Source organism: Leishmania major, chromosome 24 (genome assembly GCF_000002725.2).
Source record: "Leishmania major strain Friedlin complete genome, chromosome 24".
Taxonomy (NCBI): domain Eukaryota; phylum Euglenozoa; class Kinetoplastea; order Trypanosomatida; family Trypanosomatidae; genus Leishmania; species Leishmania major.
In genome coordinates this window covers 569,772-587,329 of record NC_007265.2, presented here as the reverse complement: position 1 = coordinate 587,329, position 17,558 = coordinate 569,772, and the positions used below count along the sequence as shown (strand labels likewise).

The 17,558-nt window shown below is 55.7% G+C and overlaps 3 protein-coding genes across 3 annotated transcripts; all 3 read right to left on the bottom strand.

Annotated features, from left to right (window-relative positions):
* Positions 1-10,307: 10,307 nt before the first annotated feature.
* Positions 10,308-12,110, bottom strand: LMJF_24_1560 (conserved hypothetical protein; the record flags this gene model as incomplete). Its single annotated transcript, XM_001683621.1, has 1 exon — positions 10,308-12,110. The coding sequence occupies one exon, from the start codon at positions 12,108-12,110 to the stop codon at positions 10,308-10,310; it is 1,803 nt and encodes a 600-aa protein (XP_001683673.1).
* Positions 12,111-12,906: 796 nt separating this feature from the next.
* On the bottom strand, positions 12,907-15,798 carry LMJF_24_1550 (conserved hypothetical protein; the record flags this gene model as incomplete). The annotated part of the gene is made up of 1 exon (XM_001683620.1): positions 12,907-15,798. One exon carries the CDS (start codon positions 15,796-15,798, stop codon positions 12,907-12,909), a length of 2,892 nt encoding a protein of 963 aa, XP_001683672.1.
* Positions 15,799-16,453: 655 nt separating this feature from the next.
* On the bottom strand, positions 16,454-16,954 carry LMJF_24_1540 (putative adaptor complex AP-3 small subunit; the record flags this gene model as incomplete). The annotated part of the gene is made up of 1 exon (XM_001683619.1): positions 16,454-16,954. One exon carries the CDS (start codon positions 16,952-16,954, stop codon positions 16,454-16,456), a length of 501 nt encoding a protein of 166 aa, XP_001683671.1.
* Between the last annotated feature and the right edge of the window lie 604 nt (positions 16,955-17,558).

Below are 17,558 nucleotides of genomic sequence, written 5' to 3'. Positions count from 1 at the left end.
CGTCGTACAGGAAGTTGTTGTTGAGGGAAGCGCTCGTCAGCGTCTCGAAACCCGCAAGTTGGCCCGCAACGTCGAGAGAGGTGCCAAAGACGCCTTCCACGCCGCTGCCGGTGCCGCGGCCTGTGGTGCCCGTGTCGGGGTTGCGAGCAAGCGTGTCGGCTGGAGTGCCTGCAACGCAAGTGAGGCCGTCGAAGCCGGCAATGTAGGGATGCAACATACAGCTGAAAACAATCGAAAAAGAAAACACTTCAAAGCAAAAGACGAGGAGGAGTGGCGGGGCGGGGCGGGGCGGATGGCGACTATGTTGCCTGACGCTGCACACTCCACAACTAGGGAACAACGCACAAGTATATATATATATATATATAGCGAGGAGAAACGGTGAAGAACGAAGAGATGGAAGAGGGTGTTCGTTGGGAGTGGCCGTCGGACGAGTGATTCGCAGTGGGTGGACGGAGTGGTAAACACCCCAGACGAAAAAACGAACAATGAAAACGAAAAGTCGAAAGATATGGTTGAGTTGCAGCACGCGTTTTTCTTAGCGTGTTTTCCCTTAACCCTCTGTGGTGCTGGAGGAGGCGGGGCGACGAAAGAGGCTGAGGTGTGGCGGCTTCCGCTGATGGTGTGGAAGAGACGCACAACAGGAAAAGGGACAAATCAAACAAACAAACAAACAAAAACAAAAGAACAAATCGAGCGAAGGACGAGAGGAGGAGGACGAAGTGCACACAAGCACGCGCAGCGACTCACACCGCACACGAAAAGAAAGAGTGAGAAAAGGCAAGGACGCTGCAGCAGTGGATACGGAAGAGGATTGTGCAAAACACACAAACCGATGCACACCAGCGAACACAAGGAAGAAAGGTTTCCTGGCTGCACGACCTTCTATCGGCTTTCTAACAACAGCAACAGCAACAGCAACAGCAGCAGCAGCAGCAACAGCAACGACACACGAAAACTCGAGCACGGAAATGAGAGTAGAGAGTAGTGCGAGGCAGCCACGCACACAGCAAGTGCACTGGCAAAAAAAAATTATATATATATATATATATCCAACAAGAAGCACCACAACAAGCAAAAAAAAGGACCCACTTCAATAAATAAGGTAAATATATAAAGGTATGGATGTATGCGTATATATGTATACGCGTGTGTAGAGAGAGGTATATATAATAGAGAAGATGTTTGCAAAGACAAGCACGACTTTTCGATGAGCCGCAAACTATAAGCTAAGAGGTGAGCAAGAGCACCAACACGATTGAAGCCGGGAGCAAGTATGTCAAGGTGCACGAAGAAAGAGAGAGAGAGGCCTAGACAAGGGCGGAGTGTGTGCGTGGGGTGGGAGGGCGGCAAGAGCGCACAGGGGTCACACACAGGAAGGTCTGGGCAGAGTATCGCTGTAACAGTGGTGGCAAAGAGAGCGAGAAGAAAGAAAGAGAGAACGACAGCGGCACGTGTTGTGTTGCGATGCAATGTAAAGTGTGTGCGTGTGCTCGCGTGTTCGTGGCCTGCTCCCTCACTGTTCCTTTTGTTTCCTTATTTGCCTCTTCTTTTTTTCGGGGGAGGAGGAGGAGGGGAGGAGGGGGTCGCTTCTCCGTTCGTCTCCTCGATGCCGTGTGCAGCACGTAAACGAAAGGAAATCAGAAGCCACGAACGCGACGAAAGAAACCAAAAGGTAAGCAAAGAAAACAAACAAATCTACGCACAACACGCGCACGCACACGCACGCACGGTGAGGAAAGGACGAGAGAGCAGAAGGAAGAAGGTATAGCGAGGGAGGGGATACGTGTGGGGGGGGGGTCGTTCCTGAAAAAACGGTCGTTGAGCCTGGAATACAACGAGAAGAGTGCCAAAGCGTCCCTGAACAGCAGATTCAAATATCCGAGAGAGAATGTGTCTGGTGGGCGTGTCTGAGATAGATAGAGAGGAAGAGAGCGTCACGTGCAGAGATACAGAAGAAAGCAAAAAAAAAGAAAACAGAACAGAGTACAGAAACCACACAACAAAAGCACACACACACACACACACACACACGAAGAAGACGAGGTGTCCAGGGAGAGCGAGTGAGAAGGACAGCAAGCGACAGAGAGGGAGGGAACGAGAGAACACTGAGGAAAGAAGGAAGAGAGATGTCTTCGAAAAGGTCAAAAATACAGTGAGCAATTTCGAAACGGAAAAAATATATATTTTCTTTTTTTTTTGATATAAGGTGGCACACTTCTAAAAGCACACGAGAAAAGGCAAGTGAGTAGATGCACGATGGAAGAGGAGAAGGAGCAAGTAGAAGGTATATGTTTCGGCTCAGCGACGGTGGAGCGCAAGAAATGTGAAAAGGAAAAATATACCGAGGGAGAGTAAGAGAGAGAGGGAGAGTGCACGGGGACGGAGGACGGAATGCGCAAACAAAAAAAAAATGCAAAAAAAAAGTTTGAAAGGGAAGGAAAAGATCGCAGAGCACACAAGCAAGATGTGACAGCAGTATGTGGTGGTGCCCCACTCCCGTTCGTTTCTGCCGTTCGTTGCTGCCTTTTTCGTTTTTTTATTATTCTGTCGGTCCGCCTTTGCAAAACGTTCGTGGCGGCCGATGTTTTCGCTGTTGTCGCTGTTTATGATGGTGCTGGTGCGGGCGGTATTTTAGCTTAACTGCGTGCGCGTGTGCGTACGGCCCTGCTGTCGTCGTTGTCGACGTCTTCTTCTTTTTGTTGTTTGTTTCGTTGCTACTGCTGTTGCTATTGCTGTAAGGAAAAGGGAAGGAGGGAGGGAGATGGGAGGAGGGAAGGGGTATCCTCCCGTCGTCAGAGAGCGAAACGCGAAAGAAAACGATCGAGCAAACAAACAAGCACAATAAAAAAAGGGGGGAGAAACGGGGCAAAGGCACGAAGGCACGAAAAGATGGGGAAGAGAGAGAGCAAGTGGGTGGTGGGTGGTAAGTTAAGATGAGACGAGTAAAACAAGAGCACTGAACGGACGCGAAGATGGAGGGAGAGGAAGAGAAAAGTCGAAGCAAGGAGAAACAGAGGAAAAGTACTGAACGAAAGGGAGAGAAGGAAGGAGACCCGCAAGAAAAGTGTGGAGAAAGAGAGAGTAGAGAGGAAGGAAGGAAGGGAGTGGTTATACAAAAAAAAAAAAAATAGGAAAGAAGAACAGACCTTAAAGTCACGCAAGAGCGCGCACACCACGACAATCAAACGTCCACACTGGCGCACAGGGTGGGAGCGGCACACGAAACAAGACACACAAAAACAAAAAAAGATAGTAGCAGCAAGTCCAGCTATAGATAGATATATAGATATCTATCTATGCCTATGCGTGTGTGTGTGTGTAGGCCCTTTTTTTCTTCGTATTGAAGAGAGCGAGAGCGAGAGAGAGAGAGAGAGAGCGCCTCGGGAAAGGGGGAGGGGGAGAGTCGAGGCGTCGAGTGGAAGAGTAGTCGCAGGAATACAGAAGGAAAGATAGAGATGGCAGCAGACACAAGAAGAATACGGAAGGCGTCCGCTTGTGATCGTATCTGAGAAAGTGAGCGTTCCTTGATGCCTCTGTGGCACAACTGCTAGGTATGGTGTTTCGTTCAAGGTAAGTAGCCGTAGTGGCAGCGGTGGCAACGTCGTGAAGAAGGAGAGGAGAAGGCGGGTGAGGCACAATGAAGAAACCGACAGAGACAGAGGAACGGATGGGGTGGGAGGGGAGAGCTAACCAGACAACGAGCTAAAGTGCGCGGAACAAAAAAAAAAGAACGAGTCGAAGGGAAACACAAAAGAAGTGTTGTGTGAGATGATGACCCAGATAGAGAGAGAAAGTCGTGGTGGGATAGGGTGGGGAGGTGATTACTCTTACTGATAGCGTGTGCGTCTGTGCCTGGGTGGGTATCTATGTGTACCGAGGATAGGGTAGAGACAAAGGAAATTGTTCGAAACGAAAACGAAGAGAGAAAGAGAAAGAGGGACTCACCGTGAAAAAAAAAGGAGGAGAGCTATAGACAAAATCTCGGGCGGTGGGAGAGGCTTCGGATGTTGCAGTTCAAAACCGAAAGCGCACACGCGAGCAAGAGCACAGATATAAATAAATTAAACGGGCAGAACAGTTACACACAGCAATGAGATAAAAACGAACGAACACGCACAAAAAAAAAGAAGAGGGGGTGAACAGAAAGAGTGTGTCTGTCTGTGCGCGTGCGTACTCGCGTGTCTGAATAAAGAAAACGAAAAGTACGCTTGGGTAGAGAGGGGGGAGTGTGGGGATGATGATGATGATGGGGGAAAGGGGGAGGGATGTGGATAGACGACGAATAAAGTGAGGAAGAGAACAAACGCAGAAAAAAAAGGTCCTCAGATAGACAAGCACACTCACACGCAGGCACGCACACAGAAGAAAAAAGAAGAGTGGAGGCTTTTTTTTTGGTGTGTGTGTGTGTGTGTGTGTGTGCGTAGGGGGGGGGAAGTGTGGATGTGGATGTTTTTCTTTGTTGTTGTTGTTTTCTTTCGAAGAACAGGGAAGGCCAAGAAAACAAAAAAAAAACGGTCGAGAACAAGAAAAGGCGCGCCAACCGCGAACACAAATCACAAACTCGCACAAGCGCACACACACGCGCGCGCGGAACGAAAACAGCAACAAAAAAAAAGAAAAAGATATACTCTATGCAGCAGATGTAAAGCAAGACCCAAAAAATGGTGAAGAGATGTGGAGAGAGGAGAGAGAGAGAGAGAAGGGAGGACACGACACGGGGGAGGGGAGGGGGCTAACGAAGACAACAAAAAACAAAAACAAATCGCTCGAAAAGACAACCAAAAAGAATTGGAAGAGAGGACACAAACAAGTGAGAGGAAAGACGAAAAAATGGAGAGGGTGTATGAGCCGACTACGGTTACTGCTGGTGCTGGTTGTTCGCTGTGATCAAGATTTGCCGGCGTGTGTGTGCGTGTGTGTGTGTGTGTGTGTGTGTGTGTGCGTGCGTCTGGCGCGCCTAGGCACTTGAATAGTGGTGTTTGTCTGTGCGAAGTGCAACGTACGCACAATACAGGAAAACAGTCAGATGATAATTAAAAAAAAAGTAAAGAGGGAACAGAACAGAGCAGAGCAGATGTTCTTTCTTCTTTTTTCTGTTCGCCTTGTTTCCTTGTGTGTTGCGACTCCTTCTGGATTATGGTGTTTCTCGGATACTTTTCTTTCGTCTATTTCTGCGCCTGCGTGAGAGTCCTACGTGAATCCTTCCTCTGCGCCTAGCGCTTCAGCTGTTGCTGATAAGCACGTAGTACTTCTCAAGCAATCCTTTTTCTTTTTGGTTTGTCTTTTTAATATTACGATGCTCTGGGTGTCGGGTAATGGGTGTGTAATGGGGTTTCGCCTTGATCCTTTCTTTTTGTGTGTGTGTCTGTGTGTCCAGAAACCGTTGACTCGTTTCGTTTGTCTTCTTTTTCGGGGCGCTCCTCGCGTGATGGCGTGGTGTGTTCGGCGGATGTGCTTATCGGTGTGTATTTAGCTGTGTGCAGTGTGCTTCGTAGAATAGATGAAGAACGAGCAACAACAACAACAAAAAGGGTGGGTGGTTGGTGCGAGCAAGCAGCAGAGGAAAAGCAAAGAACGAAACAGCGACCACGCAGCCGCCGTCGCAGCAGCACCGGCAGCGACACACGATGCGAAACACGAGAGCGCAACGGATCAGATAGATGCACACGTGTGTGTGGGGGGGGGGGTGTAAAGGACCGGACACTGAAACAGAACGCGAAAAAGAAAACAAGGTAAGTGAGGTAGGAAAATGATGATGATGGAAACAAACAACAATATATATATATATATATATATATATATGTAGAGAGAAAAACAAAGAAAGGGAGAACCACCGGAACCTTACAATTAGGTGCGCCGACAGCTACCAAATAAGAGATCCGTCAACCGAGCAACAACAACAACAACACACACACACACACGAGACACAGAACACGAAAAAAAAGTCGCACGAACGAGAAGCCACCACACGTGTAAAAGGGAAACACCCAGGACGTCAAAGTAAAGCACCGCGGCACAACCCCCTCAATCAGCACAAGCACACACGCAAATACGCAACCAGCAAAAAGAGGGAGTGCGGCGATGGAAAACAACGTCAAGGAAGCGCTGACACCACCGCTGGCCACCAACCACAGAGGGAGAGAAGGTCGAAAACAAAAGAAAAAAGGAGAAACTGCGCACAGCGAGGACAACCACAACTATAACGACTCAGCAGAGAAGAATGCACCCGCAACCGACGAGCGAAACACAACGCGTTCAAACGTGGAGCCACACGCGCACAAAGCGAAAGCGAAATGATAATAAAAGAGGGAGGGAGGGAGGGAGGGAGGGGGGAGAGTGGCGGGTGGTGGTGAAAACGAGAACAGAAAAAAGGCACACGGACACAAACACGGTCACAAAAACACAAGACCAATCCAAAATAGAAAACTTTTTCTCGAAATAAAGAAAATGCACAAGTAAGGCAAACGTAAGCACGCACAAAACCAAAAAGGAGGGAAGGAGATGATGATGAGGGAGAGGGAAAGAGGGAGAGAGGGGGAAAGGGAAGGGGGCGATTATGGCGGCTGTGGATGTGAATGTGGAGTGTTGTGGTGGGTGTGGGTGATGTGAGATAAGAGAGAGAGAGAGAGAGAGAGCGACAAAGAGAAGTGGTTGGAAGCCAAAACAACAAAAAAGATGAAGCCCTCACGGAGCGAGATCGATCTTCACGGAAGAAGCACACTTACGCAAAAAAGGGGGGTAGAATGCACCCAAGCATGCATACACACGCCAGCTGGCCTTCAGGCAAGGAAACGGCGAGAGAGAGAAGGGGGGGTGCTGATGGTGGAAAGCTGACGTGTAGAGCTGAAAGGCTGCTCACGACAAGGCAAAAGAGAACAACAAAAAAAAACGAAAGCAGGAAACTGATGCAGTCAAGTGATGAACTCGAGACCGTCGGATAGTACACACGGATACGCACGGATGTGGGGAGAGACAACAGCGACACACATACACACAAAAAAAAAACACAAAATAAAAAACGACAAGTAAAACCAGCGCAGTCGGAGCGTGACACAGAGAAGCACACGCACGTGCGTAAAAAGGCAAGCTGGTTAGACGAAGCACCTACAGCGTCGCTGGCCTTGTCCTATGCGTCGATTTTAAGGGAGAAAGCAGTACCTCACGTCGTTGGCGCCTTTTGTGCGTATGCAATGCAGCGTGTACGGCCCGCACGTGTCTGTGTCTGTGTGTCTGTGTGTGTCTGTCTGTGTGTGTGTGTGTGTGTGTGTGTGTGTGTGTGTATGTGTGTGTGTGTGTATGTGTGTATGTGTGTATGTGTGTATGTGTGCGGACTTTCTCGCTCACGTGGCCTCTTATCGAGTGTTTCCTCGCTTGTTTTGCGCACAGAAGCGTCTCTCTGCAAAGTGGGTACCGGCGACGGACTGCGTCTCAAGCGGACCTGAGGGGTAGGTGGATCGAGTAACTGAGACGTTGAAGGAGGGCCGCGAATAAATCGAGCAAAAGATGAAAAACAAACGGAGAGAAGACGCCAAAGTGGAAGGCGGAGGGGATAGGGGGCTTGCGAGAGGATGTCAGAGAGAAGGGAGAATGATGCACTGCCTCCGTGCGTGCCGCCTGCTATGTTGCAACACTGGTCGCAGTTGTGGGAAAGGGAGCGGGGAGCGAGGAGGTGATGGAGGTGTGGCGCGGGCTGTAAGGCGACAGTAGAGCGGCGAGCGCAGGGGCAGGGAAGGATTGTGGGTGCGGGTGCGGGTGCTTGACGTACGGAGAGATCTGTGGGTTGGGTGGGGAGAGGACTGCACAGGTGAGATTTGTGTTAGTGCGCGTTTAAGCACGGAACTAGACGGAAGGCAAAACCAAAAAAAAATGAGAAGAGAGAGAATAGAGAAGAAGGCTTCGTTTTTTTGTGTGTGTGTGTGTGTTTGATTGGTTGTTGCTGTTGTGTGTGTGTGTGTGTGTGTGGAGACAGAACGTAGAAGCTTTCTGGAGACCTGCGCTTGCGTGTGGAGAACGAAAAGGAGGAGGGGGGCAGGGACGCAGGGCAGGAGAGGGGGAGGGGGGAGGAGAGTCGAGAATAATGGTTTCTTTCTTTTTTTATACTTCTGCGCCGAGAGCGCGCGCGTGTGTGTATGTGTGATTATGTGTTTTGTTTTGTTTTGTGTGTGTGTGTGTGTGTGTGTGTGTGTGTGTGTGTGCGTGTTGGAGGGGACACAAAGGAAGGAGAAGGGGGTGGTCGATGGCATCGTGGATAATGGTGTGTGCGCGGAGGAGCATAATGATGTAGGACAGCGCGCATATGCAGAGTACAGCAAAGGCAGTAAACGGCGTGACAACGTCAGAGGAGGGGCGGAGAGCAACGTAGGAAAGGCAGGCAATGCGTCGCTAGTCGACCTCGTGAAGTGTTTCAGAGACGCGCGCGCGCATGTCTCAAGAGGAAGGAGGTAAAAGACCCTCTTGAAGAATCGCATGCGGAGACGCCATCGACACCTCCCCCCCCCCCGCCTCCCTACTTAGCCACCGTTGCCACCCCAGACCGCGCTTTCACATATTCACGCACGCTGTCCGTCACAAGCCGAGCGGAAGAGAGAGAGAGAGAGAGGAACAACGGTGTCGCCTTCCCTCTGCATGCGGTTTGGGCCCGCTGGCGCCGTCTCAGCACCCCACGAAGTCGCAGCAGCAAACCACGACGACACAGACACGCCACTTAAACACGTAAGCGCACATGCGCGGGTGCTGCAGGAGTGGGAGGAGGAGGAGGGAGGGGCGATAGAGGCAATAAAGATGGCCCGCAACCACATCACGGACGCCTGCATGCGTCGTCTGTGGACTGCGGTTTCGCTCGCTCCTGTTGCACTTTCCCGAAGCATGACGACTCGGGCCGGGCCCCACACAGACGCCACGCGCGCAGACGCGCAAGACAATAAGAAAGAGACTTTTCATGCATAACATCGCGGTTGACTCGGAGAAGCGACAGGCACCACGGCGTTGCTGCATACCCCCTCCCCCTCTCTACCGCTGTCATCCTTTTTTCTGCTGCCTGTCCGGCGACTCTGGAAGCGGAGGTGCCTCTCAGAGGGGGGAGGAGGAGGAGGAGGAGGAGGAGGGTCGAAGCGCCGTCGTAGCTGCTAGAAGGCCAAAAAGGGCAGAGTAAGAAGGCCACAGCGTTCGACAACTGCACACGTGAAAGCGAACGCTGTGGCGTCTCCGCGGCAACAACGCGAAAGTAAAGATGAGCGTCAGTAGTTTACATAACTGTTTGCATGCATGTGTGTGTGTGTGTATGTTGAGTGCCACAACGGCACGCCGAAGGAGATGGACACTACACGTTGACAGTCTGGGGAGATGAGAGGAGGCGTTGAGACGCAAAATGGAGGAGAGATGACAGAGAAAGAGGCGGCGGTGCATTCACCGGAAGAGGAAGAGAGAGGGGAGGGATAACAGAAAGTAAAGTTTGTGAGCTGCCGCACCTCCTTCCTCGTCCCTCTCTGCAGCGCCGCCATGTCCATCATCGAACTCGTCCCACTCTGCCTCCGCTCTCGCCCTCGCTCCCTCTCGCAATACCTCGACGCACGAACGCATCGCACGCGCACAGAGAGAGAGAGAGTAGGCAGACAGACGGACAGACAAAAACAGCGAAAAAGAGAAGGAAACAGGATTGCCTCGATGGCATAGGGGGGCACCTATGCCTATACGAAGCACAGTGTGTGTACGTGTAGCTGTACATCATCGCCATCGACTCTCAAACACGAGCACGTATGCAGATGCTGAGGCGCACACACACTCACGGGACAGACAGGCGCACGCGCAGGCAGGCACCAAAGAAAAAGAAAAAATAGAGAAGAGGAACGACGACACAGTGGAGAGACACGGAGCGAGACGGAGGCGGTGGGTCTGCGCATACATTTTTTTTTTGGGCTCGCAATGGTCCGATGAGGAGGTGAAGAAGGGGTGGAGAGACACTGACATACATGGGTGCTATGCATATGTACATGCATGTACATACAAAGACACAACGTAAAGCGCAGCGTGACTTGCGTGCCGCCTGCACAATACATACTCTTCCCAGATGATGAGAGAGGGGAGGAGGAAGCAAAAGAGAAGGTGAGAAAAAAAAAAACGAGAAGGTCGAATAAGCGAACAACGACGGTGGAACAGCCACTACAAAGAGCCCTGGTTCTGCGGGCGCACACGACGGCATCCGCCGAGATGTGGTAGGATAAGTAGAGGCGCGCGTCGTAGATCGTGGTCGCTGGGCATGTATCTGTCTGTGTGCCTGCGCGCGCATGAGTATCTCTTGCATGCTCTCAGTACGCTACCACGTCATTGAACGGCTCCAAAAAGGAGATGTCCTCGTCGCGGTCGGCGAAGTGGGCGGTCACGAAGCTCACCAGGGACTTATCCTTCATCGGATCCGGCATGGCCTTGATGTCGGCCAGCGAAATGATACGGTCGATGCGGCACTGCGCGTACATCTCGTCCAGTACGTTCACCATTTCCTGCAGCGTGATGGTGCCATCCTCGATCAGCAGTGCGTGGCGAGAGTAGTAGTCAGCGAGGAAGCGAGGACACACCCGCTCCAGGTCGCTGACGAACTCGGCGCTAAGGAACGTCGGCACAGGGATCGCTGCCTTCTCCATTGCCTTATCGCGACGAGTTTGGGGGCTGTCAGGGATCATGGACTGCTTCTTCGTGGGCAGCTTTTTGTGTTCTTTGTTGAAGAAGTCCACCACCATCTTCACCACTGACGCGGGCAGCGAGAAGGTGTGCGGCCGGTCGGCGGAGTCCTGCAAGACGTCGGGCGAGCTCGCACTGTCGCCGGTGGTGGAGGCACCACCGCTGAAGAGGCAGGAGAGGCGACTGACACTGAAGAGACGCGACCCGTTGCGCAGGATTTCCGGCACGTAAGCGGCGTCGCGGTCGGTGTAGAAGCTGTACGAGGGCTTGGCGACGGAGGGAGGCAAGACGAGAACTGACTTGGCGGCCCGGAGAAGGATGGTGATGGGGATCACGAGTGGGGCCGCCTCCGCCGCGTTCTCCGCCGTCTCCTTGTCGCTGTCCACCTCGGCATCCGGCTCAGCGCGCTCGCCCGACTCATTGAGTTCCGGCTCCCCTTCCGCCATCGCCGACGAGTGCTCTATCAGCTGCACCGCACCCTCCACCAGAGCGTCTGCGTCGTCAGGCGTTATGATGTAATCTCGTAGACGCCAGCGGTGGAAGTTGTCGGGGAGTTGCACAGGAGGGTGCGGGCCCTGGCCATCCCCCATGGCAGCGGCGCGCGCGTTGTACCGCTCCACCGCGTACAGTAACTGCTTCCAGTTTGCCACCATGAACACGTAGGGCTCATCGATCGTCTTATTAGAATAAGTGCCGATCTCTGCCTCAGTCTTGTAGTTCATGTAGACCAGCTGCAGAAATGTGTTGATGCTGATGGTGTTGTCGGAACGCTTGCGAGGCTGCTTAGTGGCAATGCGCTCGACGAACTGCTCCTGCAGCACCGGGTATGGGCAGTTGAGGACGAGGGACTTGAGAACTACCCAGCCCGTTCCGTCCGCGTCCATATAGTTGAAGAGGTTCTTCATGCGGAAATAGCGGTCCTCGTAGTAGTGCAGGACGTTGTCCAAGTTGCGCTGGCCGAGCTTAGCGATGATGTCGCCCACGTTGGAACCGACGTGGGTGTTGTACACGTCGAAGAGTACCATGTTCGAGTTGTTGCGCATGACACTGATGATGTGCGGCGCACTGTACACTGTGACGAGCTCGTTGTCGCTGATATCCACCGATCGTAGGGACGGGTGGCTCTGCAGGACGGCACACAGCTGAATCACAAACTCGTCCGACAAGCCACACGAGCGCAGACTAAGCTTGCGCATCGAGGTGCTGACGGTGATGAGAGGCAGCATCGCCATGCAACCTTTGGTGCCCAGCAGAGCCTTCTCCAAGTCCAGCGTGTAGATGTGGTGCCACGCCATCGGCTTCTCCGGCAGTGCCGCATAGATCTCGCGCTGCATGTGCACGTCGAGCTCGCCGCAGACTTGCTTGTAGCTGTCCCGCGGCGACTTGCCTTTGAAACGCGCCAGCGTCTCATCCACGCGAGCCATGGTGGTCATTTTCGTCGCTCGCAGCAACAGCCGGAGTATGCGTGGGTGTACGTGTGTACGTGGGGGAGGGGGGGGGGAGTGCTGTTGTGGGCAGTGCTGATCTCGCAGACGGCAACGAAGAGGGGTGGAAGAGGAGGGTGGGTGGAGGGAACGTAACCCGCGGCTGCTGTGCGTGTGCGTGTGTGAAGGGGGGCGGAGGAGTGGGTTTGATGAGTCCAGCGAGGAGGGCTAAGCGATGAAGGATAGAGCAACGAGAGCAAGAAAGATGAAGTTGAGGGATCACCTAGGCGATTAGAGGGCGAAGCACGACGAGTACGCGTGAAGAAAGACAGAAGGGGAGAAACGTCTGCTGTAGAGGCACTGCGCCTCTACGCGTCTGTCGGAGGGCTTCTGCGCAGATCCCCCACCTTCCCGCACCCACTCGCAGGCGCTAAACACATACACGCTCGCTGGGGGCAGCGACGGCGTTGTCGCCCATTCGTGCTATACCGTCTCTTGTCTACCTTGATTCGGGTTCTTGTCCTTTCTCATTCGACGCGCGCCTCCTCCTTTCGCTTCAGCCATCGTGTCGTACCGGCTCGGACATGTCCTTCACGTCTGCTGTACGCTGCTAGGTGCACGTGCGCACGGACTCCCCGGTGCGGAGCAGCGATGCGGCGCCAAAGATAAATTTAACAAGGCATATCAATGCAAACACCAGCCAGCATCTGCACATGTGTCCACGTTCGCACAGAACACAGAGCGTGGCACTGCTCGCCAGGTGACAGTGCGCTGCAACTGCCACGGGCACAAACGCAGGGGAGTATCAGTGGGTTGGTGCTGTCCCTGCGCCCCCACCAGCCCCGGATACCTGCAAGAGCGCGTGACGCGCTTGCACTGTCGTCGCCTTCATGAGTCGCTCCGTCTGCTCCACGGATAGGTGCGCCTGCAGGCATGCCGTTGGCTCATATGCGAGGCTTGCCGGCGTGGCACTGCTCACCAGTAGTCCCGCCTCGGCGCAGCCATGCATCACAGACGCGCGGATCACCTTTTCCATCCAGCGCCGCGCCGTGCGCAATGCAACTGGAAGCTGAGTGAGACCGGCGCCGCCACTGTGCAGAGGATTGGCCGATGAGGGCGCAGGCGCTTCCACGACTAGCACGTACTCCCACATGTACAGCCACAGACGGTAGTAAGGGGCCAGCGACCAAGACGAATACACCGACGCCGGGCCGGCAGACCAAGGCGCATTCGCGAAGGTGACAGTGGTGTGGCAACCTCTCAGGTACTCGGCCTCGAAGAACGTAGCCCACGCCTGCAGAGCCGCTTGCCGCCGGGAAACAGGGTCCTCTTCGTTGGCAAGGTCTGCGCGCTGTGCCGCGGAAGGAGAGCGGGCGCGTCGAGGGCCATCAGTCAGGCGGTTGTCGTGTTTCACCAGGTGTCCTTCCTCCTGCTGATCCTCCTCCTCGCTCTCCTCTGCGTCCACGTCCACCATCAGGTACTCTTGTCGCTGTCGCGCACCTGCGCCTCCCCATCGGCCGCCGACATCGTCGCCGAAAGCCGCTGTAGCGGCGGCCACATCACACAGCAGAGCGGCCCCCGTGCAGTACGCCATCACGTAGAAGATTTCCTTCACCCCTGGAAGGCTGAGCACCGTGCAGGTGAGTACCGGCGCTGGAAACGGTGATGCTCGCTGAGCCGCCGCCGTGCCACGGCCCCCGCCGCACACAGCTGCCGCAGAAGCACCGCCGCCGACCACGAATGAGACGAGGCGCCTTTCGGCAAAGATCACGCTGTCCTCACTGTCCAGCAGCAGCTCCGTGGCGTGGCGTGCCGCCAAGACCTGGGCCGCCAGCTCCACAGCGTAGCGCACGCGCAGTACCTCCATGAACTGCGTGATCACCTCCTCCTCCTCCTCCTCGTCTGCAGCTTCTCCTCCCCTTGCCAAAGCACCCGTATCTGCAGCAGCAAGCGTGGCCTTAGCGGGGAGCACCCGCGATGCAAAGCCACGGCGCCGCTGAGCGCAGAAAGGTGCCACCACCGTCTCCTCCACATTCTGCCAAGCCGCATCCACGGCAGCGGAGACGCACTTGACCACGACACGCGCCAGCCACGTGCGCTCCTCCTCTTGCGCAGAGGAGGACCCTTCGCGGTCTGCGTGGAAGTTGGCAGGCGCCGCGCACGGGGCACCTGCTGCACCACCAACTGCATGGCGCATGGCACGCCCAACGACGGACTCGCCGCTGCTGCAGGAGCTACCGACAGAGCCGCCCGCCAACGAAGGGGCAAAGAAGTAGCCGAGTGGCGGCATCGTCTGCAGGGCTGCGGGAGTGGGGGCGATGTAGCCAGCCTCGTAGCGCGCCTCCCTACCTTCCACACCCTCGCCGCTGCCCTGTTCCCCAGGCTGCACGTGGCGGCTGGTGTAGCCCACCTCACCAGCGCCGCCGTTGCCGTGCTTCTTGCGCTCCCGTGCTGCGGTGTACCGCTGGTCAGCGAGGTCGGCTACCCACGGTAGCTCCGCGCAGTACTGGCCGAGGGGTAGAATGCCAGGGACGCGGAGCCACACGGAAGCTTCCTCTGGTGCCGCCCCTGCGGCAGAGGTCGTTCGCGTTGGCGGAGAAGCGGCGCCGCTACCTGATGCCTCACCAGCGCTTGTGGTGGCGCTCTGATGCTGGAGAGCTGGACTGCTCTCAAAGACGTCCTCCTCCGCGTCTTGCGCCTGCTCCTCCGCGTCGTCCGAGCACACGTCGACGTTACACACGCCGGTCAGATCTGCAGCTTGTAGGCGACCATCGGCCTCAGAGGCTCGGAAGGCGGTGGCTCCGGTGAGGGGCACCGACGAAGCAGGCGTCGGCAACGATGCCCCAGACCGCGGCGCCCTTCCTCGTGCTGCAGTGCGATCGGCCCGCGTTTCCCCCGCCCGTGCCTGCCTTGTGTAGCGGAGGAGGAGCTGTAGCGCAGCTTCGATTGCGTCCTCGGCACTGCCGCCGCTGCCGCCCACGTCCGCATCATGGTCGCCCTTGGGAGAGCTCCCAAGAGCCCCGGTGAAGGGGGAGGCTGTGGTGGGGCTCTGGCCGTGATGCGGGCTGGTACTGGCCACCTGCTCCACAACACGTCGGTGCAGCCCCCTCTGGCCCCCCGCCACCACCTCGGCCAGAAGCGCGCGTAATGCGGCAGCGGATGGGCACAGTGGGGCCTGCACAAGGTGTGCCTTGCCCTCCTCAAAGCGGAACGCCTCCCGCAGCGTGGCCCATGTCTCGCGCAGCGCCCCCTCGCCAGTGTGCGCAGGGGCCGCTGCTGCTGACCCCCTCAGTGGGCCATCGCGTCTGTAGGGCCCACCGCCGCTGGAAGCCGAAGCCGTGCCGGCTCCTGGTGAGGCCGAGCGCCAGTGTCGAATCTGGCGCTGGAGCTGCTGCACCAGTTGTGCACGGCGTCGTTGAAGCTGGACAGCCCGCGTGACAAGCTGCTGCTTCAACAGTGGCGCCAACACAGTCGACCGCCGTAGCACCGCCGATTGCAAGAGAAGCTGGCGCGTACCTTCCACCTGCGCGTTCAGCTCCGCCGCACCGCTGGCAATCTCATCGCCTACGAGAGGCAGGACTGTGCCGAAGATGTGCGCCGGAAGGTACTGTCCCAGCTCGGTAAGCTGACTCGCGTCGTCCAGAAGATGCACGTTTAACGCTTCCGCCTCCTGCGCATGTTGCTGCATCACGTACATGCCGTCCCCTGCCTTGCAGTGAGAAGGCCCTGTCTAAGTATCTATTGATGTACGCGTGCGAAAGCGTGTCTACGTTGAGCTGCGCTCGTGTGCGCGTGCGCGTGCGTGTGTGTGGAGCGGCACGAGGGCGACACGAAAAGAGAAAACACGAAAAGAGGGAGAACGCGTTAGCACGCAAGTAAAGTTCGAGAGAGTCCCCGCCGTGGCCATCGCACGAGGATGTGGCGGGCCTTTCTGCGCGTGTAGGCTTGTACCAGCGCAGACACCTCAGAGGATAAACAACGTCGACATTGGCATCAGCGTGATTGTCGCGGCGTGGATCAGCCCCCCACCGGCCCACCCCGCGCGCCGCCCTCTGCCGCCTTCCCCTCCGTGTACAGGCGAAGACGACACGCACGCACACAGGGAACGACAAGGGAAGAGATAGCACACAACTCGGTAAGGGCAAGGATACGGGGAAAGGTAACGGTTAAAAAGTGCCCAAGGCACACGCGGCTACGCCACTGCCGATGAATGAAGCAGCTGTGAAAGGGAAGGTAAGAAGGAGGGCGTGCGTGAGTGTGTAGGCACGCACGCGTCCCTGTGCTCCGAGAGCGTGCGGGGACCTCAGCTGCGTGTGTGTCAGGGGATGCCTGAGGATGCCATAATGAAGGCGTCAGTGGTAGCCGGACAGGGTGCGAGACGTGCTGTTCTCTGCGACCGTATTTGCGCTGAGCCGGTTCATCTCTCCCAAGCTGCGGATAATTTCATCACGAGACATCTCCAGCACCATGCCACCCATGATCATCTCCATCAGCGTGTACTGCACCTTCTCCGAGTGGAAGATCAGGTCCAGCTCGCACACGTTTTCGAACGTGCGGTCGAGGGACTCGACGAAGACCTGAATAAGATCGAGGATGGCCAGCTGCGACTCCGATGAGTCCGTCACGAACACAAAGCACAAGGTCGCGTAGCGGCGGTAGATGACGCGGGTGTCGGGCGTGGGCCACTCCTTGAAGTTGTCGACAAAGTTGCAAAGCGCGTCGCCGCGGCGGGCGATAGCGCGATGGATGCTGCGCACCAGCTCCTGCTGCTGCGCGAGGGAGATGGTCTTCTCGTAAAAGCTAAGCAACCGGATCTTGCCTGCCGTATTGATGATGAGAACTGCCTTGATCATCTCCAGCGCATCGCTGTGTCTACCGTGGGTATGTGGTAGGCGGGGGGGGGGGGGGGGGGGGAAGAGGAGGAGGCTTCCTTGCTACGATCGCGGGCGTACGGCACCAGAGCCCTTTCTACACCACAGGTGGCCAACGCATAGGAGCGCGCACGGCCGCCGCGGCACCCGTGACCGGGGGCAGGGAACGGTGGCGGCGGGACGCCGCCCAACGAAAGAGTGCGAGGTGCAAATCCATCGGAGAGAAAGTGGTTGAGAGAGCGAACAGAAAGAGCAGCGCGGCTCGATGGCTGCCCTTCCGCCCCCTCCCCTCATCCGAGGGGAAAGGTAGGGGGTATAGTGTTGTCCGGCACTGACGCTACACAGCCGATAAAGGTGGGGATACCACGCCTAAGTGCTTGCTGCAAGACGCGCCATGTCGCGCACGTACACCCTCGCACACACATGCATACGCCACTGGTGCGCTCAGTGACTCGCTCATCTGCACGTCGACTTTTATACGATAGTTTTGCTGCGCTTTACCACACCAACGAGAGACGCATGTGCCAACGTTGCGCACAGCAAAACAGAAGACGGAAAACGAAGGTACGGTGACGGACGGCGGCAA